General features: G+C 46.3%; 1 protein-coding gene across 4 annotated transcripts in view; it reads right to left on the bottom strand.

Annotated features, from left to right (window-relative positions):
* Positions 1-21403, bottom strand: part of SPTAN1 (spectrin alpha, non-erythrocytic 1) — a 52247-nt gene that overhangs the window by 30531 nt on the left and 313 nt on the right. For all 4 annotated transcript variants that reach the window (XM_081803711.1, XM_081803712.1, XM_081803713.1 and 1 more), the window contains exons 2-9: positions 9902-10141; positions 8828-8953; positions 4394-4534; positions 3866-4012; positions 1552-1685; positions 1238-1382; positions 1006-1160; positions 231-366 (exon numbers count right to left, since the gene is read on the bottom strand). In XM_081803711.1, the coding sequence (XP_081659837.1) occupies positions 231-366; positions 1006-1160; positions 1238-1382; positions 1552-1685; positions 3866-4012; positions 4394-4534; positions 8828-8953; positions 9902-10138 (1221 nt within the window). In that variant the 5' untranslated portion in view covers positions 10139-10141. The remainder of the gene's footprint in view (positions 1-230; positions 367-1005; positions 1161-1237; positions 1383-1551; positions 1686-3865; positions 4013-4393; positions 4535-8827; positions 8954-9901; positions 10142-21403) is intronic.

Here is a 21403-nt window from a genome sequence, read left to right as displayed (position 1 = left end):
GGGGCGTGGCCTCTCACTTTTATGGACCACGCTTAATCTCCTGACATTTAACCTGTTTCACCATCTACGAGAAGCAGGCAAAGCCAGTCTCCAAAAGCAAAACCAACAACAATCCCGTGGTGAGAGCTACCTGTGAACAAAGTTTCAGCCACTCTGGCTGTAAGTAAGAGTCCCACCCCGATGTGTTACAAGCTAAGGCCTTTCCTTCTGGAAGATGTTGGAGACGCTACCTTGTGCTCCTGATGCCTGTCCAGCAGGGCTTCAGCCCCAGCCACGTCATTGGCGAGCTCATCAGCATTGATGAGGGCTTTCATCTCAGTCACCCAGCTGGTGAGGTCGCGGAAGTCAGCAAGGAAGCGTTGAAGCCTACAGAAAACCAAGATAAGCCATTAGATGTTCCCAGTGGAGAGCCCGGATGAAAAATGCCTTCTTAAAGCTCTGAATTCTGTCCTCAGACCATGCCAACTCTAGTCCTGGGACACAGAGGATTCTTTAGTCTGACCATAAAGGAAAGCAAGAGAAGGATGAAATCAATCCCTTAAAACCTAGGTCGTGTCCATCACTGTAATTCCCCAATCTGGTCCCTTCTCTCCAACTTCCTGGTCATTCCCCAGTTCTAGCTCTGCTCAGTAATTAGCATTCTTTCATTTCCCAGTCCTTGATTCACTCAATTTTAATGGTATATTCCACTGGTGCTCTGATCGCTAAGGAGAGATTTCCACTTCTACTGGTCATAATGCAGCAATATAGGACGGAAGAATATTCATAAAGTCATAAATACAATGTACACACACACACAGACACACACACACACAGCAGAGTGGCCAGTCTCCAAACAAATACGACATAGGCAGGAAAAAGCCACCTGCACTTTCTTAGCACAGGAAGCTGGCAGGTGCACAGCAGCGTTCTCAGTATGCACAAGGGACCCCGAAGCCTGCCTCCCCGACTCTCTAAGAGACGTCCAACGGCCCAGGTCGCTGAGTCCCAGGAGAGGAGTCCCACCTGTAGGAGTCGTTGAGGCGGGCGTGTCTCTCGGCTGCCAGAGTCCGGATCTGCTCCCAGTTGGCAATCAGCTCCTCTCGCTTCACCTGAATCTGCGCGGCGCTCAGAGGGTGGGACTGCTGCAGGCGGTCGGCCTCGGCACACAGGGCTTTGACCTGGAAATGCCCTCCATCAGACTGTGCTCATGCCCCCTGCTAACTTATGTATGGAACCGGCTGCTTTCTGAACCCACCTTGTCCTCCAAAGCAGCAAGATCTCTCTCCAAACCCTCGTGCTTCCGCAGCAGAGCCTGAACACTGGCCAGGTCACGGCCAAAATCGTCAGAGGCCATTAACTGCTCCTTTTCCTTAATCCAGCTGATAGTCTCATCCACATCCCTACGGAACGGAGACACCAGGGCAGCCACTTATGGCAACTGCCTAGAGCCGGGGCTGCCGCAGCGGGCCAGGCCCCAGGTGGCTCCAGCATCTTCTTGGCACGTGCCATATACTCGACCCGGCCCCCCAGGTACGTGTCCACGCCCGGCAGCCCGCCCTGGCTCAGTACCTGTTAAAGCGCTGAACCTCAGCCGCCCCGAAGAGCTTCCCCTGTCTCTGAAGGGCCAGTCCCTTCAGCCGCTGCCAGGCCGCGTTCACTTCATCCTGCTTGGTCTTGATGGTTCCCTCCTCGGGGTGCTGCTCCTACATGAGGGACAGCAGACTAAGAGAGGTCCAATGGCATGGGTCGCTGAGTCCCAGGAGAGTCCTGAGCCCCTGGCTCGTCCAAGTCTCTGCCTCAGCAAATCCTCTTTCTGAAGCAATACTGCTTTTATGCATGAAATGAAGCCAAGCTTGTTTAAAACTTGCCTCCAGGGGCACCTGGGAGGCTCAACTGGTTAAGTGTCTGACTCTTGATTTCGGCTCAGGTTGTGATTTGGGGGTCTTGAGATCGAGCCCCACGTCAGGCTCCACACTGTACGTGGAGCCTGCTTAAGATTCTCTCTCTCTCCCTCTCCCCCTCCCTCCCCCGCTTGCTCTCACTCTCAAATAAATAAATAAGTAAAACTAGCTTCCATTTCCTTTTACATAAAAAGGAAGGGTCATTATCTAGCCCTTGAAGTAGATGGTGAGGCCATAAAGCAGTGGCGGGTATCAGTACCAAAACCTTTATTTTTTTAAATTTTTTAATTTTTTAAAGATTCCATTTGTTTATTTGACAGAGAGAGAGAGACACAGCGAGAGAGGGAACACAAGCAGGGGGAGTGGGAGAGGGAGAAGCAGGCTTCCCGCGGAGCAGGGAGCCCAATGCGGGGCTCGATCCCAGGACCCTGGGATCACGACCTGAGCCGAAGGCAGATGCTTAAGGGCTGAGCCACCCAGGGGTCCCAAAAACCTTTCATGTTTTAACAACACTTCAGCCGCACCTGTGGGGTAGCCTCGCCAATGCACCCACGTCAGTCCCAAGTGCTGGGAAATCTGTTATTTCGAACGTTCATGAGCCTATCAAGGATTCCTTCCCGCAGACATGATCTTCAAGGTTTGCTCCTCACTTCAGACTGGAGCTCTTTCTTTAAAAGTATCCTTCTCCACCAGCTACATTTTGGGTTTTGTTTCAATAAAAATAACATGTAAAGTAACAAATGAAGCATTTCAGGGTTCTGGGGTCCATCTGTGAGATCTCAGGCGTGGCCTGACTGCTCTTCTCAGCACAACCTCAGGATGCCCCAAGATTCTGGGGCAGGGGGTGGGGGCTCACTGTGGAAGGTGAGGTATTTCTGAGGAATGCTGGCTTTTCTTTCATCACCGGCCAGAAAGGGAACAAGTACCAACCCTGAAGCAGATCCATAAGTTTAAGATTCAGACCCCCAAAATCAAATTTCCCTGAAAGCAAAAACTCCAGGTCCTGCTGCTGGACATCTGTGGAGCACTCTGACGCCCGTCTCGGAAGCGGAGGAGAAAGCAGCAGCTTACGGGACCGGCACGTGGGCAATGGGGAAAGGTTACACTATCCCCCCTTAATGGCTCAGGGCCACCAGTGGAGAGCCCATTCATTACAAGGTTCCCCAGGTTCCCAAGAGAGCAGTCAGGCATCAGTGGATGCCTGCCAACCCTAAGAAGCATTCACCACCACACCCTCATCTGGGAACCCCTGACACCCAGCTTTAGCAACCCAATAAAAGCATCGCCAAGCCCTACCCGAAAGTGGGTCGAGGAAGCAGATGAAATGAACTCTGCCCTTCCTGCCTGTGGCCACAAGTTAGAAAGCAGTTTCTACCTTAGAAGTAATCAGCATTGCTGCCTTACTTAGATCTAAACAAAACTCTCAGACATGCTTACCAAACCCTGCTGACTCAGAAACTAGGGAAGTGATCATCAAAATTTTCTTCTGGGGGTCCCTGGGTGACTCAGTTGGTTAAGCATCTGCTTGGGCTCAGGTCATGATCCCAGGGTCCTGGGATCAAGCCCTGCATTGGCCTCCTTGCTCAGCAGTGAGTCTGCTTGCCCCTCTCCCAAGCCCCCTGCTTGTGCTCTCCTTCGCCCCAAATAAATAAATAACATCTTTAAAAAAAAAAATAAAGTGGGCGCCTGGGTGGCTCAGTTGGTTAAGCGACTGCCTTCGGCTCAGGTCATGATCCTGGAGTCCCTGGATCGAGTCCCGCATCGGGCTCCCTGCTCGGCAGGGAGCCTGCTTCTGCCTCTGACCCTCCCCCCTCTCATGTGCTCTCTGTCTCTCATTCTCTCTGTCTCAAATAAATAAATAAAATCTTTAAAAAAATAAAGTTATTAAAAAAACCCCGAAAAACCCACAAAATTCTCTTCTGAAAACACCAGAGAGTTAATATTATGATGTGGGAAGAAGCACATAGCACATTGCTACCTACCTGAATGAGCTTGGCAGCAAACTGGTTCACTTCATTAACTCTTTCTTCATGGGCAGCCATATCTGTTTGAAACTCTTCAAATTTCTTCTGTAAAACCTCCACGTGCTCCAAGTCCTGGCCCAGCTCCTCAGAAGTCACGATAGCTTCCTATTCAGGACCATACCAGAGCCAGAGTCACGAACCAACACTTGGAAATGATGGCTCCTAGAAACCCAGCATGAACGAGGCCCACCAGGATGGGCCACGTTAGCTTTAGTGGCTGCTAGTTTATCCTGGGTGAGCTTAGCTCCGCTCCTTGTTAAAAGGCTGAGCTCATGATGTTTCAGTGTGAGACTCCAGGTTTCAGAGTTCCAGGCGAGCACCCGCCGGGGAGCAGCTGGAGCTGGAACAATCCCACTACACGCCTTCTGCTGCTCACACAGGCTCGGCTGTGGCTGCAGGGGGTGGGGGTGGGGTGGGGGGGGGGACACCCTTCCCTTGCTCTCGCGAAGGTGAGTTACTCTGCAAACCTTCCCCTCGGAAACAGACCTTGTCATTGATCCAGTCCATCACGTCCTCACACTCTCGCAAATACTGCACCAGCTTCTGAGCCTGCAGCAGTTTGACTCCCTTCTCCCGCATCTTCTCCAAAAGCAGCTCCCACTGGCGGTGCAGCTCCATCAAACGAGTCTGCAGGTTAAAAATCAGCCTCAGAGATCATAACCATTTCTATGGGATCTGGCTCCTCCACAGACTTCCCATGAGTCAGAAACCCCACAGCTCGGAAGTCTTTCTAAAGATAATCTCCGCTCCCCCCTCCAAAAATATTCCCGAAACGGAGGGAAACCAGAAGTCTGAGAACTGGAAAGAAGAGACACCTCACAGTGGTTTAGTAGGTCTTAAAGAACAAAATAACTGACCTTTCGCAGGTGGATTTTTTTCTAGTTTACTTTAGGGGAATTATATTCAACTATTATTGATGTTACATTATTTATAATTTATGTTCTTAGTAATGAACCATTAAGTGGGATTCCTGGGTCAGAAGACTACTGGGGAAGGAGACAGGAGGAATTGACATGGAAACTAAGCAGGGGCACCTGGGTGGCTCAGTCGTTACACGTCTGCCTTCAGCTCAGGTCATGGTCCCAGGGTCCTGGGATCAAGCCCATCAGGCTCCCTGCTCCTCCCTCTCCCACTCCCCCCTGCTTATGTTCCCTCTCTCTCTGTGTCTCTGTCAAATAAATAAAATCTTTAAAAAAAAAAAAAGAAAGAAACTGAGCAGAAATTCCTCAAGGGTGTGTTCTGAATTGTGGAGGGAAACAATGAAACAAGAGATCTTATGAGCACTGTGAATGCAAAGAAATAATGATGAGGCCCAAGTCAGCAGGAACACCTTCATATAAAAAGAGGAGGGTGCCTGGGTGGCTCAGTTAAGCATCTGCCTTCGGCTTGGGTCATGATCTCAGGGTCCTGCGATCGAGTCCCGCAAGGGGCTCCCTGCTCAGCGGAGAGCCTGCTTCTCCCTCTTGCCTCCCTCTGTCTCTCATGAATAAAATTTTTAAATAAAAAATAATAAAAGTAGAAGGGATGGGGCCCTGAAATGTAATCAGCGATCAAAAAGGATTTCTGGTAGAAAAGTTTTGGAACTTCGATGAAAAGATAGTTTGTGGTCCAATACATCCAGGTTGGGTTTATTTCCAACTTCACCCAAGTGGCAGCCCCAGGCTCAAACATACTCACTTCCCAGCATCTTTGGGTTCCCATGGCACAGTTTTTAGTAAGGACCTGCCCACAACTGGGGGGATCCAGTCATCAATTCAAGCTTCCGGGATGCTTTCTGGTATCTAATCCAATCTCCATGTGTTGCCTATGCCTACCCAAGATACTGGGAGTTTCCACATAACGCTGGCAGACCAAGTAAAACACACGACAAGGCTGAAACACTCACAGAAGAGAAGTCTGGGATCCGCCCATGGTTGAGACACCCCTCCCAGCCAGCTAAAATCTTGAAAGCCAAGGGACAGCCAACATGGGTGGATCCTCTTAGAAACAAGGGTGCATGTTTCACTTGAAAGAGGAAACAGCAGGGGGATATAAATGTTCACACAATTCACTTCCACCACTGCAGGTTGCAAAGCAGCCTGCCAACGGGAAGAAAGTGAAAGGCACTCCAAGGCAGGGGGGCAGGAACGGGCAAGCAGCAGCAACTCAATATTCCACCTACTCGGATGTGGGACCCGATGTGGGTGGCAGTGACTATGGGGCGCCACGCTGTCCGGTACGGTGTGAAAGTCTAAACCGACGACAGAGAGGTTATCCAGGACACAGAAGCAATCTTCACCCTCCACCCCCCGCCCCCACGTTAACCTGCCTGCCAAACGCTGTTACCGAGTTATGGAGCCAGATAAAGCACCAAGCCAGGATCACCATGGGAACTGTGAGCATGACAGTGAAGATGAAATGAAAGCCCTTGCTCCAATTAAAAACGAGACCACCAGAGGCTCACAGAAAACCTCACCCTCAAGGCCGTGGTCAGTCCCTCACAAAGATCTTTTTCACACCCTCGGGTAAAGAACCAGGGCATGGGGCGCCTGGGTGGCTCAGTTGGTTAAGCGACTGCCTTCGGCTCAGGTCATGATCTCGGGGTCCTGGGATCGAGTCCCACATCGGGCTCCCTGCTCAGCGGGAAGTCTGCTTCTCCCTCTCCCACTCCCCCTGCTTGTGTTCCCTCTCTCCCTGTGTCTCTCTCTCTCTGTCAAATAAATAAATAAAATCTTAAAAAAATAATAATAATAATAAAATAAAATAAAGAACTAGGGCAAAGCCCGCTCCAGTACTGGAACCACCCTCCCATTCTTGGTGTATCTGATCTCGTAAACATTGCAGGTTAGAGTCCAGTTTCCCAAGCACACTGCAGTTCGAGAGTGTGAGCGGGCAGGCAGGCAAGTGCACTTGGGAAAGGCACAGAAAGCTGACGGGGTGGAGGTGAAGTCCTGGTTCTGACTCAGGTGGATTTCTCAACAGGGGCATGAGCAAACAGCAGGAGCTTTCAGAGAAGCAGATGGGTGAGAAAATAAGGAAAGCCAACAGGAATGAAATACAGCTTGGAAAAATAAAGCAAATAATCGTCAGTAGACAAAGGAAGGCATTCATCGGAATTCCAGTTGCCATCTACTAGCTGTGGGATCTGGAGAAGTTACTCAAACTTCTCCGAGCTTCGGTTTCTTCTCTTCCATACTGTGGGGATGATGGGTACCTAGTGAGTTTCTAGTGAAGATCAGAGACTACCTGCGTCAAAATGGCAAAGTGTTAGCACATAAATAGCTACTCAACAAACGGTGGCTAACAGCACTTTTAAATGTTGCTTTAATAGGATCTCCAGGAGGAGGGTCATTACTAACAGAGCTGAATGAAGTGAGTGTGGGGTCGCCTCCTCTCCAGATTCGTCACTAAAGTCAAACACTCGATCTGCTTCTCTTGTCCCCCATCTGCAGCCCTACAGTGCCACGCACTCTGGGCAAACAACTTCTATCAAGCAAATAATAAGGCATGCTGCTTTCATTTACTTGAAGACTGTATACAAAATAGTGAGAAAATGAGCAGAAAGATATTTATATTTAACTGCAGAGACACACGGTACATATTTAATTACAGAGCTACATGTTACATTACCCAAAGGGGTTGAACGTAATTAAATAGTTGGTCATATGGCATTCAAAATTTACTCTTATTTCCTACTCGCAATCATTACTAGTAATAGTTAATTATTAATAAGCTTAGGGCTGACTGCAAGTCTTTAATATGAGACTGCAGAGTCTATTAGTGCAAAAGAGAGACAACAAGTATTTACTGTTGAAAACCACTAGACCAGATCCTACAGGAATGAAAGCTCCACAAGGATGTCAGGGAAGAGCAGGGGGTGGGGATGTTTCTAGCTGGGGCTTATGAATGTAGCTTTCATCTAACTCTCCACAATTGCCTTGACTGGTAAGGGACTGAAAAGGCCAGTCCCTCAAGGGAACGTGACTTTGGATGACAAAGAACAAGACACAGAGATAGGAATGAGGTAAATCAGAAACAGGTAAGAGCATCCGTTGTGAGAAACTAAGTGTACATACTTTATCCTAAAGAGGTTTGCTTTCCCTTAATATCTTGGTACTGGACATGTTAAAGCAGAGAAAGATAATTGAACTGGCACCAAACAAGCCAAATCAAAGAACGTAAGGACGCCTGCTTCAACGTTGGCTGTTATCAATCACTACGGTCACCGACCAGCAGGTGCTGCAAGTCACTGCTCACAGCTGGACCCTTAACTGGCTTGGGGACTAGACCTCAGCAAACCACCTTTGCGGGCAAGCCACCAAGACCCAGAACTCAAGTTTTCAACGGAGAACTTTATGGTGTCTGTGATTAATCCTACTGATCTTTGTGTCCTGATCCCCAAATTCACGAATTTCACTAATATGCTCTCCCCTTTAATTACCATCTATAAATTTGGTTTCATTTACGTAATCTTCTTTAAAGTATAATCACATTCTAATTTGTTTTACAAAAAGAATATTAATTTCCCCACTGAGCAGACACATACTTGTTTATATTCATACTGAATCATCATATTACAAAGGCAAGATGTGGGTAACTCCTTTAGGAGACTTCACAAATTCTCTTAAAAGGCTAGAAAAGTGGGGTGCGTGGGTGGCTCAGCGGCCGACTAGTGATTTTGGCTCAGGTCATGATCTCATGATTCGTGGCATCGAGCCCTGTGCTGGGCTCTGCACTTGGTGGGGAATCTGCTTGAGATTCTCTCTCTCCCTCTGCCCCTCACCCCACTCTCTCACTCTAAAATAAATAAAAATCTCAAAAAAAGCTAGAAAAGTCTTTTTTAGAAACCCTACTTGGCATTTAATCCACATTCCTCCACTAACCAGACGCCACCCATACCAGACCAGATGGCCTCCCGTAGCAGGCACTACTCCTACTCACCCTTATGGTTTCAGATGCAAAATGCCCTTCTGAGATCATCAGGTTTCCAGTTTCATCCAGTTTAACAATGGCTCCTGAGTTGGCCTGCACTTCAGCTTCGAAGGCCTGATGCTTCTGAAGCTTGCCCTGTTGGTGGACCATGACGTGAACCACAGCGGCAACCACATGGCAGTCACCATTCTGCCCTCCCCCCTCAGGTCCCCTTACCTCTCCCCTCTTGAACCCTGTTCCCTCTAATTAGGGACACTCAGCATCCCACCCATTCCCCCCCTGCTCAATTACTCAAATACTCTGACCTCATCTACACTGGCTTTTGGAAGCCTGGCCACTGAGGACCACCACCTTTGTCTAACTTTACTGTCTATCAGGAAATTAGCCTTTATGTGGACATCCAATCCCCTCTAGAAATATAGAGCCACACCAACAATTTTCTTAGCATGTACAATTTACTCTTGGATAATAATCCATCCACATTCACTCATTCTATGACACTTTTTTCTCTTCTTGGACGACTCTGGTATAGTAAGAGAACCATGTGTTCCACCTGCTAAAAAAAGTCTTTCACCAAAATCAATGAGAAGAAAGGCTTTGTCCTTTTTTAAAAAACAGCTTTAGTGAGGCATAATGTATATCACAAAATTAACTTCGGTTACAATTCAATGATTTTTAAAGACTTGCTTTTGATGTAAGACTTACCAGTGAGTTGCTTAAAGAGACGTTTAACTATAAATTTCCACCAGCAACACTGTTAGCGTGCCTTTCTTGAAAATTCATTTTCCCAGAGCTCAACCCAGACCCTCCCTAGAAACATGCCACCAAGGGTTGCAAGGCAGTGGTTTCAGAACCGTCAGCTTGAAGCATCCAGAAAAGCTAAATACCTGCAAGATTTCACATACACCCTTAGTGTGTACAGTATAATACACACACCAAGGGCTTTTCAGAATAGTTAGTCCTGCCTTATGTCTGATCTACATTCTTCTTGCTCAAGGTCATAATTAAATGACTGTGTGATTTGGGGGCAAAAACATTTGAGCTCATGAGTTCTGGCAGGAATCTCAGGGAGATGAGACGCACCTGCAAGTTGGTTGGGTCTTTATAATTCTCATCGGATGCGATCTGTAGTTTCTCCTGAATCCATTTCTCCAGCTCCTCAGCATCTCTCTGGAAAAACTGGAATCGATAGGAGTCTTCAAGCTTCTGGCGCCTAAGGGTTGAGAGCTCCTTGAAGCGGTGGTATCTGTCTAGGACCTGCTGCCTCCTCTCCTGGATGTCCTCTGCTGTTTCCAGCACTTTGACCCCACTTGGGTCCATTTTCTGAAAAGACAGAATGCCCTGAAATAAGCACAGACTGAAGTGGATTTCATGGAATCAACCTTTCTGAAGGAAAGAATTACCAGATAGCCCTGGCAGACAAACGGAAGGAGAAGGTAGTCCCTTCTCAAGACAGAACAATGAGCCTTGATTCTATTCCTTTGTGAAAAATAGCCATCCACTTGCTGCAACACCTGCCTACATGGGTACCTCAGAGGATGCCTAACCAACATCGCAGCCAAACTCAGAGAAACCGGGAGAACTAGAGTTTACCAGCAATTCTACACGGGCTTTAAGGATTCAAAGGAAATGCCAAAGTGGTACTCAAAGAATTACTGAAAAATCCATTCAAAAGTCCTTTCACCTGGTCTCTATATTCCATTGTGTGGAGATTAGAAAGAATTTACTCTTACTTAAATCAATTTTTCTAGCTTTCCATATCTCAGCCTGTTATCCAACGAAGAAAAGGGGATGATTACAAAGTAACAGAGTCCTTGACATCAATAAGAATTTACCTAATCAGGGATGCTTGGGTGGCTCATTTGGTTTAGCGTCTGCTTTTGGCTCGGGTCATGATCCCAGGGTCCTGGGATCTAGTCCCGCATCGGGCTCCTTGCTCCATGAGGAGCCTGCTTCTCCCTCTGCCTGCCGCTCCCCCTGCTTGTCTCTCTCTCTCTCTCTCGTTCTGACAAATAAATAAAATCTTTAAAAAAAAAAAAAAAAAAAAGAATTTACCTAGTCAGAGCCCCTGAGTTCCCAGTTTTTGGGAAACATCAACCCTCAAGTCTTCCTCAGGCTACCAGAGCGCCTGGGCCAAGGACAGGCCGTGTTGCCCGTGAATGTGCACACACAAAAAATCACAGTGCAACTTAAAAAAAAAAGGTGTGGTGAGTTGTACACCTGAAACTAATAAAAATGGTATGTCAACTACAGTTTAAAAAAATTCAGGTTTACGTCACAAATACTTACATTACATAAATTTTAAAGTAATGGATGCTTTACATAAAGATTAGTAGCGATTATTAAACAGGTAAACAGGTGGTCATGCATCTAAATCTGAATCTGATGTGATACTAAAAATCAGAAATCTAAACACAAGAACAAGGTGTGGTGCAAGGTTTACCCTGCTTTCCGCCCACCGACCACTGTGGACAGCACACTGTGGAGCTCAGCCCCAGGCTCCAGTTCGCCACGACGGCAGGCTGACAGAGGAGGCAGCACTCAATCTGCCCCAACTCTAAATCCCCAGATTTCTGGACACTTTAACCAAATTTTCAAGTCAAAAAGAAAACTTGACTTATTGATGGGCAAAACCCAGAAGATGCTACCCATGCTCATCAGGAGTAACCCTTGATTCCTCTAACCTACAGACCACAGCGGGAAAGAGGTACAGACTAATGACAAAGAGCTTCTAAATGTGTCAGTACCACATGACCTTGCACGGGCCACTTTCCTGTGCCTCAGTTTCCTACAATGATTAAAAATGACAGGTGAAAATGAGGCATCTCGGGACCCTTCCAAATGTCAAATTACATTCTACAGAAGATTCAGAGATTTGGTAGGAAAGCAGAACAGATAAACTTTCTAGCCTCTCCAGCTATTGTCCCATAATTTATACATGGTATGAAAACTGTGTTACCCAGGAGACATTTGAGAGCTCTTCTTGTTCACCTGGCCGGGCTAACAGCAGAGGATAAGCAGGCTAATAAGGACTAGGCAGGGAAGTCTCAAGAGTGCCCCCAGCATCCAGCTGGGAGGTAAACAGCATTGGTGGGATCCAGGTGAGTCAGTTTTTAACTCTTCAGGGATTAAAGCAGCTTCAAGAGGTAGCAAGAAATCATCCTCTGCACCTGATCAACTCTGAGGACTATCTTTCTAGGAAGCCATGATCTTCCTAACAGTGAGGACATGAGGTGATCGTAGCCCTATCACCGTTCCTTCCAAATTATTCTCCACGTACTGACCATTATTTTGTTGTACTATTGTTTCCCCACAAAGTCTGATTGATTCATTGACTGATTTTACTATAAAAAGGAACATATTCTTGGCCACATGCTCCCATGCTTTAAGACCTCTTATGGCTCCCTTCTGAGGGAGGAAAGAATCCAGCTCTTTAGCAGGACCTTGTGATTTGGCCCAATACATGTGACTCGTATCATCTCTCACCCATGTCCCCTACCCTCTAGGAATATTGAAATATTCTTTCTCTTCCAAATACAGAATTCTCTGTAAAGACTCTAAGCTAGGGATGCCTGGGTGGCTTAGTCAGTTAAGTGTCTGCCTTCAGCTCAGGTGATGTTCCCAGGGTCCTCCCTTGCTCAGCCGGGAGCCTGCTTCTCCCTCTGCCTGCCACTCCCCTTGCTTGTGTGTGCGCTCTCTCTCCCCTTGACAAATAAATAACATCTTAAAAAAAAAAAAAACAAAAAGACTCCAAGCTATTTGCCCTGGCTTCCTTTGTGTAGAATGATCTGCCTCTCCTCTGCCTAGATAACTCCTATTTATACCTCAGTGCCCAGCTGAGAGGAGTAAGCTGTATGATCTTGCCTCCTTCCCAAGCTGTACTCAATGCTCCTTCCTTCCCTCCTTCTCAGAATTAATCACACGTTTCTACAGATTTACAAAGCACTTGCATATACTTCCCACGGTGTAATTAGACTGAGCAACCTAATCTTTATATCCCCGATTTCTGGCATACACGGGCCATTAGGAAATGTGTGTTGACAAATAACCAAGTATATGCTGAGTGCTGTAGCCACCACGCAGGAGACTGGAATTCACTTGTAAAAGGTGGGGATAGAGCTCCATCATCCACCCAAGTTACAGTTTCCATATTGTCAAATTGGAATTCCACCCAGGCAAAAGCCAGATTTGTGACAAGAACTGCAAATGGAGAATGAAGCTCTACAACTAGGTGTCAGCCTACTGAGCAAATGGAAATTACTAATCTTGGACTGAGCACATGGCAGTACATTGTGAGAAATGAGGTGGCCTTTTCCCTCCAGTCGGGTGTGCCCTTAGTGAAACAGAGCTCAAGATGGCAGTTCTGTTATCAACAGATAGCTGTGTCTGGAAAAAGTATCTTCTATCCTTAAAACCCCAAACTGAGGGTAACCTTAAAAAATTAAATGTCTGGGGGCACCTGGGTGGCTCAGTTGGTAAGCATCCAACTCTTGGTTTCGGCTCAAGCCATGGGATGGAGTCCCATGGAGCATGGAGCCTGCTTGAGATTCTATCTCCTCCCTCTGCCCCTCCCCCCTCAAATAAATAAATAAATAGGTCTTTTTTTTTTTTTAAAGTAAACACCTGTTCACAGTGGAGTGGAGTTTCTGTAACGATACTTCATTACAACAGGGAAGTTCTGGTTCACATTGCTGCCCTAAGAATCTCAGCCTCTTTGGGTTTTTGATGAGGATAACTACCACATTGACTAGAATGTAAACGGGACTTCACTCACTCACCTACACTGTCTGCTCCAGCCATATCTCTTATCAAACTCCCACACCAACTCCAAGTTACAGGCCCTGGCAGGGCCCATTTCCCAGTTTAGAAAGTCCCCTTGGTCAGTAATGTTCTCTCCTACTCCCAGATTCACCACCCAATACCATACAAACCCCTCCAAGTCTAATGCAACTACCCTGTCCTCTCTGCAGTCCTAAGTCAGAAGTCTTCACTCCCCCCATGCTTCTCTTTAGAGCACGATCACATTCTGCCAGGTTTTCTCCCTGCCATTTTTGTGATTCTTTAGTAAATTTAGAGTTCCTAAGGGACTATATGAAAAAGACCTTATCTTCCTCTTCCTCTCTGACCACAGAACTCGGCACATAGTACAGCAGTTACATTCTGAACCTGGAAACAGAGAAACTGCGGCACTTCATTATTAAGTAGGCAGGGGACACAAGGTCATCTAATAACCGAGTCACAGAGCCTACCTGGGGTGAGCCATGATCCTCTGGTTCCCAGACTAGCGTGCCAGAACCAATGATTCTGCACATGACTGCAACTGACATACTCTTTTATTGATGGCTGTTTGCGTATTCATTCCTTTCACTACCTCTTATTTTTCCCATCACCACTTTGGAGGGAAGAAAGGGGGAAGCAGATATATTAATTATTCAAAAAAATAAAAACTGGTCTCCTGCTGGCTCAGCCAGCGCAGCATGTGACTCTCAGGGTCATGAGTTCGAGTCCCACACTGGGTGTAGAGATTACTTAAATAAAAACTTAAATTTTTTTAATCAAGAAATAAATATTTTGTTTTTGTAAGATTCTTAAGTTAGTAAACAATCAGGGTTAAGAAATTATACACTTCCTTTATTCTAATCCCTTGAGAAACCGTTTAAGATGAAAAAAGAGCAGGAAATTGTGTCTAATTTGCTCCCTCACAAAATTTTCTGGCAACGAAATGTGCCAAGGAAGGTGTAGTTACATATGAAACCACCACAGTGCACGAGTTCCTGCAAGAAGCCTGAGTCCTTAGATTAATGCTGAGGGCGTCTGTCCTGCCTCTTCATACACAGGATTCACTGCATTTCTAAAATCCTTTAGCTGCTATGGAAATTTCTAAGAAATCTCACTGGGGAGCAGGCCCTTTATGATGAAGCCAAGAATCCCCAACATAATGCGGCAAGGGCACTGCCTTAGCAAGTCCCCCTGCCTACCAATCCAGGGAGACAGTCCAGCGAGGCCCTGCTGAAATTAACCAACCTAAAAGGCCCTCTTTGTCACCCCAGTGAAGTAGAACAAGTCAATTCTATACCAAGTGCTTTGGTCAGGCAATAATGGACTTTTCTTTCCTGCGGATCAGCTGACGTCAGTAGGTGGGAGCTCTGCCAAGCCACCACTGGCTGTCCCTGGGGAGCTGGACATCTGAAAGTCATCAAAGCTCTCCCATTGCTGTGGGCATTCAGGATCCTCATTTGCATGGTTACAGGAGCCTAAGATGATGGGTTAATAAGAGTTCCCCACCCCTTAACCTGATAGGGAGCTGTCTCTAAGTTTACCTATAGAAGCTCTAGTTTCTTTGCTCGGAAACGGGTCATTTCCATGGATGATACTAAAAATCAGAAAAACGTTCGTATCACCAAGAACTACTGCCGCTGGAAGATGTGCTAGGCTCTCCCCCAAAACTACGTGGAGGGAGTTAGTGGGATTTCTTGGACTCTGTGTGTGCAACATTCCCCCCAGGACTGAGGCTGCAGGCGGCAAGAACCCCACCCCTACCCTGAAATATGCAGCTGACTGATAAGGCAGGCTCCACGGAGAATGTTCCAGGCTGTTCCCAGCCTTAATGGGATTAATGCCTTTTGAGAGCTAGAAAGGAAGACTTTGGGAAATGTGCCATTAAAAAACAATCTCCTGGGAGAGGGGTGGGAGGATGGGTTACCCTATTACCAAATTTTACACATGGGTATTGAGGGCACGATGGAGCACTGGGTGTTATGCACAAACAATGAATCATGGAACACTACATCTAAAACTAATGATATAATGTATGGGGATTAACATAACAATAAAAAACCAGGAAAAAAAAACCAACAATCTCCAACCACACGAGCCTATCTATCTATTTCACTGTCTAAAAACCCACAGAGGAACCAACTTCCTAGGACTGCAGTCGACTGTTTATCTCAAAGGAGCCCATCAACTCTGATTTTGCCAATCAGGTCTCTGTCCACGGAGAATAAAGGAGAGGAAATGAAGTGCTAAATATATTCTCTGTATGTTTAAGGACAGCTTCCCATTGAAAGTAACCGAAGAAAAATGTTGTATTTTTGCGAATGTTTTTCGAGAAGACTGAAGATGCAGGCTATTTATAAATGCTGCAATGCAGCAGTCAAAATGTTAGCCGCATCATTCAGCAAGTAACATGAATTGATCTCGGGGGATAAAACAGGAATTACAACTATGTCCTCTATTGTAATAAATAAAAAGACCTTGTCAGCATCCTTACAATATTGCCAGATCTCTGGGAAGAAAGGGGGGGGTGTCTAAAGATATGAACCTTGGGTAGAAAGTTCTAGTTTAATCCAAAGATATAACATGCCTGAGAATGACTCCTCATATCTGACACAAATTCACACATATTATCAACTGAAAATGGATTTCTACAGAAGAGCCTAGACACTAATTAATAACTGTCTTCTTGCAAATGCCAAGAGACGGCTGTCTGAGCCAGTTCTTGGTATTGAGGGAATTTTTAAATGGCTTGGCCTCACCTACAGAAGCTATCTGCCCCGCTGAGCAAGGGGATTCGTCTCTGGAGGACGGGAGGGACGGGTATTAAGGGATCTGAGTTAGGCAACAGAAAAGACTGCCGATAGAAATCGTTCTCAGACCAAAGGTCAGATGCCTCCAACTCAGCGAACCTGGCACCTGCAGTGAGTAGTTTAGGACACCCTCCCACAGATCTTGGGAGAGGGGAGGAATTCAGCACAATTTCCCTGTGGAACCCCGCAAGAGAATCCATTTGTAGTAAGGATGAAGGAGTCACGGAGACAAAGCGTCGGATCTGCCGCAGAATGTGCTGGATATAAGAGGCATCTGGAAAACTACACAATGAACTCCAATTTCACCAGATACACTCTTTTGCAAGGAAAGGGATTTGGGGGGGCTAAAGGGACGAACAGATCATTTGGCTCTATGGAAAAATTCATACACATCGCCCAAAGCAAAAGGTCAGAAAAACCATCCCTCAGATTTACTTTGGTTGCTTAGTCAAGAGCTCAAAGGGGCAGGACTGACAACGCAGGTTTTTTCCCTGGCTCAGAAAGCCAACCTATTACCAAATTTTACACGTGCAAAGCAGGAGAACTATATCCACACATGTGGAAGGGCTTCTCTGGAGAACAAAGCACCAAAGAACTGTTTAGCACCCATTAACATTTTATACCAGCTGATTCTCAGATCAAGCAAATGAACTCCAAACCAGCTCAGCTGCAGATTTTAGTGGTAGAGCTGATGGTAAGCAGAGAGATAAATAATACATAAATTAAGAGTTTCAACCATGAGGGGCGCCTGGGTGGCTCAGTCAGTTAAGCGGCTGCCTTCGGCTCAGATCATGATCTCAGGGTCCTAGGATCAAGCCCCACATCGGGCTCCCTGCTCCGCGGGAAGCCTGCTTCTCCCTCTCCCACTTCCCCTGCTTGTGTTCCCTCTCTCGCTGTATCTCTCTCTGTCAAATAAATAAATAAAATATTTTATTTTATTTTTTTTAAAGATTTTATTTATTTATTTGAGAGAGAGAGAATGAGAGACAGAGAGCATGAGAAGGAGGAGGGTCAGAGGGAGAAGCAGACTCCCCGCCAAGCAGGGAGCCCGATGCGGGACTTGATCCCGGGACTCCAGGATCATGATCTGAGCCGAAGGCAGTCGCCTAACCAACTGAGCCACCCAGGCGCCCCTAAATAAAATATTTAAAAAAAAAGTTTTAACCATGAATAAAAACAACAACTATTTTTCCTTCTGTGGATCTGCCTGTCGGCCTTCAGACTATTAATTCACTTCAACTCATTAGCCCATTTTTGCAGAGGTGAGCAGGGACTTAGCTTTAAGAAAGCAAAAGATTCATACTGCATTGCATCAAAATCCAGATATGCAGAGCAACGTTGAGAAAACTTACTTCTGAACGCTTCCCAAATACTATCATGTTGCTACTTACCTCTTAACCTGTAAAATTCAGATGAGAGGTATTTAAGTGCAAAATATTGTTACTGACATTCAAAACAGGAAAAGGTTATATTGTGGCCCATTTTTATAAACCTCGTTTCAACCAATTCACCACTCTGATTTATAAAAGGGCTTGCCTTGGATTTATGACTAGAAATTTGCAAAGTTTGTATTTCTTATAGGATATCAAGACATTAATTTTAAGCATTTTTCTTTTTGAAAAAGGTCCAATTTAGCAAACATTCAAAAACTGTACACAAAATAATATAGTGAGCTTTTTTTAGCCAAGGAAATCCAAGCTCCATTTCCTTACAAGGATTGTGGCAGAGAAAATTAGTCGATGGGAACAGGAAACAAACCCAAGTTTACGATATTTGTCAAATTTAAAAACACTACTTTTACGACACATTTTCATATTATTTTTTCCAAACACCTAAGATAATCTGTTCGGTCCCTTGGTTCTTAAGAACCAAGTAACCATCAATAAAAAGATCAGCAAACACTACATGCAAACACCAGTAGGGTGAGAAAAAATTAATATATTCATGCCTGAAAGAGAGGAAGGCAAAAAAACAGGAGGCTTTGGCAATTTTAGAATAAATTTACTAAGACTTTTGTTCATGTAACACCAAAAAAAAAAAAACAATAGAGAAAAACCCCAACCCTAACCAATTGGTTTCACAGAAAAGTCATGCAGGCAGGGTTTTCTCCCCCTCTTTGGATCATTCAACCTCTGCCACAAATGCGTCTTCACTGCAAGCCAGGCAAAACCGAAAAGGCAACCTGTTTCCTGCATGCTGGTCAAATACCTGGACTCTGCGTTTACGAAACGATGACAACATGATGGAGGAATGTGGAGTCTAAAGAGGGAGGGGGAGAGCAAGATAACAAGCTTCTAAGGGCAAACTGAACAAAATCACTTCAAAATGAAAACAGACCATTAGGAATATCTGAAACACAAATAAAAACCAAATTCCTGCTGTTCTCCCGATGCCTTTCTTGTTCTGTAGAGCTTCTGAATCCCACAGGGATTTAAAATATGGAAAGAGACCCAACGTTCTCTGGTCCCTTAGCAGTTCCTATCTAGATGTGCTGCCTTGGCCAAGTTATACCCCCCTTGGGTCTCAGCTTCCCCACTTTTCAAACAGAGAATACTGAATATGCTTTCTAACACTAAACACGCCCTCCCCAGATCCACAGTCCAATAAATTGAGACTCCCCGGACTGATTCCTAAATCCCTTTCCATTCAGTAACAAAACACCAAGACCTCATGAGAAACAAGAAAGAACTCAAGCTATAGAGATCTGACTTGGGCCTCGTTTACTGGTACACTTCCTTTACAGAATACTATTTCCTGTTCAAAACCCGTACAAGAGGGGTGCCTGGGTGGCTCAGTCATTAAGCGTCTGCCTTCGGCTCAGGTCATGATCCCAGGGTTCTGGGATTGAGCCCCGCATCAGGCTCCCTGCTTAGCAGGGAGCCTGCTTCTCCCTCTCCCACTCCCCCCTGCTTGTGTTCCCTCTCGCTATGTCTCAATCTGTCAAATAAATAAATAAAACCTTTAAAAAAAAAAAAACCCGTACAAGAGGAATATGCAAAAAAGGTGGAAGGGAGGTAACTGGCACAGCTGCTCCGTGCCCCGGGGCCCAGGCCCCAAGTGCTCGGCCGGCTCTGCGCTCCTCCTCGGCATTCCGGGAGTCAGTACTTGCCATCAGGGCGGCGCATTCTTCTACCTACTCTGACCACAGCTGCAGCGGCCCGGACCGCATAGCTAGCGGAGTCCTTGCATAGCCCACAGAGGATTGATTACAAGGCCGGCCTCGTGCCCACTATCCTTCGTGCAGGTTCAGCAATGACAGGGCTGTGGACTGCAACTGACACTCGATGCTTAGGATCTGCAGTCGGCCCCTCCCTTTGGGATGAAGGCAGGTAAGGAAAAATAGAGCAAATTCTAACCCAGGGAACCAAAAGAAAGATGTATTTATAAACCGGATCTCACCACCTAAACCTGTTCATCAGATTATTTGACAAGCTCATATTAGAGCCTGTGACATATCAGATTTCTCCAATTGCTAGATCGCTACAAAACCCACTGCCAAGACCAAAAGCATATCCGAGGATGTTGCTCAGCTGATGGGTTACTCTAAGAACTGCTTCACACCTGTCCAGCACAGGGCAAATCCTCCCTTCGAGGTTCATCTCTCTGTGGAAGTCCCTAGATAACAGCTAACACACTTTGAGGGTCCCCTTGAGTAATTATTGGCCCAGTTACTAAAAGAGGCTTATTGTTAATTTCCTGCAGAGGTCCTTACTGCAGCACATTTTTTTTCCCTACAGCACATTTTTAAACTTTGACTTCAATTTGACCTTTGAAAATCGAAGACTTTAGCTGCAACAAAAGGGAAAAAGACTAGTTCAGGAGTTGGAACCTTGGCTCAATAGCTTCATACAGCTGAGTGTTCCCACAGCTATTCTTAAGATTTTCTGTTTCCTGACACCCCCACCCTTCCATCTTTGATACATTGTTTTACTTAGGTCCAATTGCTATGACTCCGCAATTTCTCCACACATTATTAAAATACTTCAGATGGTCTCTCTTCTATTCTTCCCTGACAGCCATGATGGTTAAATTTTTCTAAAATACCATGATGAAGACGGAACAAAAGGCCTACGTATTTTAGGATTATATAAATGAGATTTGACAAGGTGTTGGGGCAATTCGCTCATCTCAACCCAACTTTCTGGGCTATTGAGGCCTTTGAGGCTTTTGATTTAAAACATATGCATATGCAACCCTTAACCTCGACAAACCCCTTATTTAAAATATTCTGTCCCAATGCATCAAAGAGACTCTTAAAGGCAATTTTCTTTAGGAAGCATCTTGTCAAATTCGCAGGGCTAGCTTTCAAACAAAGGCTGCTCTATCATTCAACACTGCCGTGGCCGCAGAATTTTGGACAAATAATATGATATCCTCCAATCGAAAGACCGTCTCGGGTGGGGCGGGGGGTAGGGGGAGGGGAATAACTCGTAAGCTATTGAGTTATTGGATTTGAGTCTCATACAAAGAAGCGCCGCATCTACCTGTTATTTACAAGCAAATCACAACTGTGTAGGAAAAAAATGTTTATTACGAGGAAGGAAAAGGAGATGGCCAGTCTCAGACCTTTCTGCGTCTAGAGGGAAGGCCAAGAATCGCCACACTGGATGAAATTAAGGTCAAAGAGCCCTTTCCTCTATGCTCTCGGCTCTTCCTCCCTCAAGGGCTGGGCCGGCATTGCTGTGGGGACTGGGGAAAAAGGAGCTGCAGAAGTCGCTCCCCACCGAGACAAGGGATCGGGGGCGCTGGGGGAGCGCTCTGCAGGAAGGGGTATGGTGACGATCCCGTCAGGGGCCCCCGCCCCACCTGCCGCAGCCGGATGGGGCAGGGCGGGGCCGCAGCCCGGCTTGGGGGTGGGGGAGCGGGACGGACCCGGCGGCCTCGCCTCCCCCCCTCCGCCCAGTCAATGACATTCCAGCGGCCGGCGCCCAGGCTGGGCCGGGCGGCTCCTCCGCAGCCCACGCTCCCCCGGCCGGTTGCGGCCGGCCCGCCGGATCCC

This window comes from Leptonychotes weddellii, chromosome 14 (assembly GCF_054177405.1).
Source record: "Leptonychotes weddellii isolate Sample4059 chromosome 14, ASM5417740v2, whole genome shotgun sequence".
Taxonomy (NCBI): Eukaryota; Metazoa; Chordata; class Mammalia; order Carnivora; family Phocidae; genus Leptonychotes; species Leptonychotes weddellii.
The sequence above is the reverse complement of the archived record's forward strand: the minus strand, read 5'-3'. Positions and strand labels throughout refer to the sequence as shown.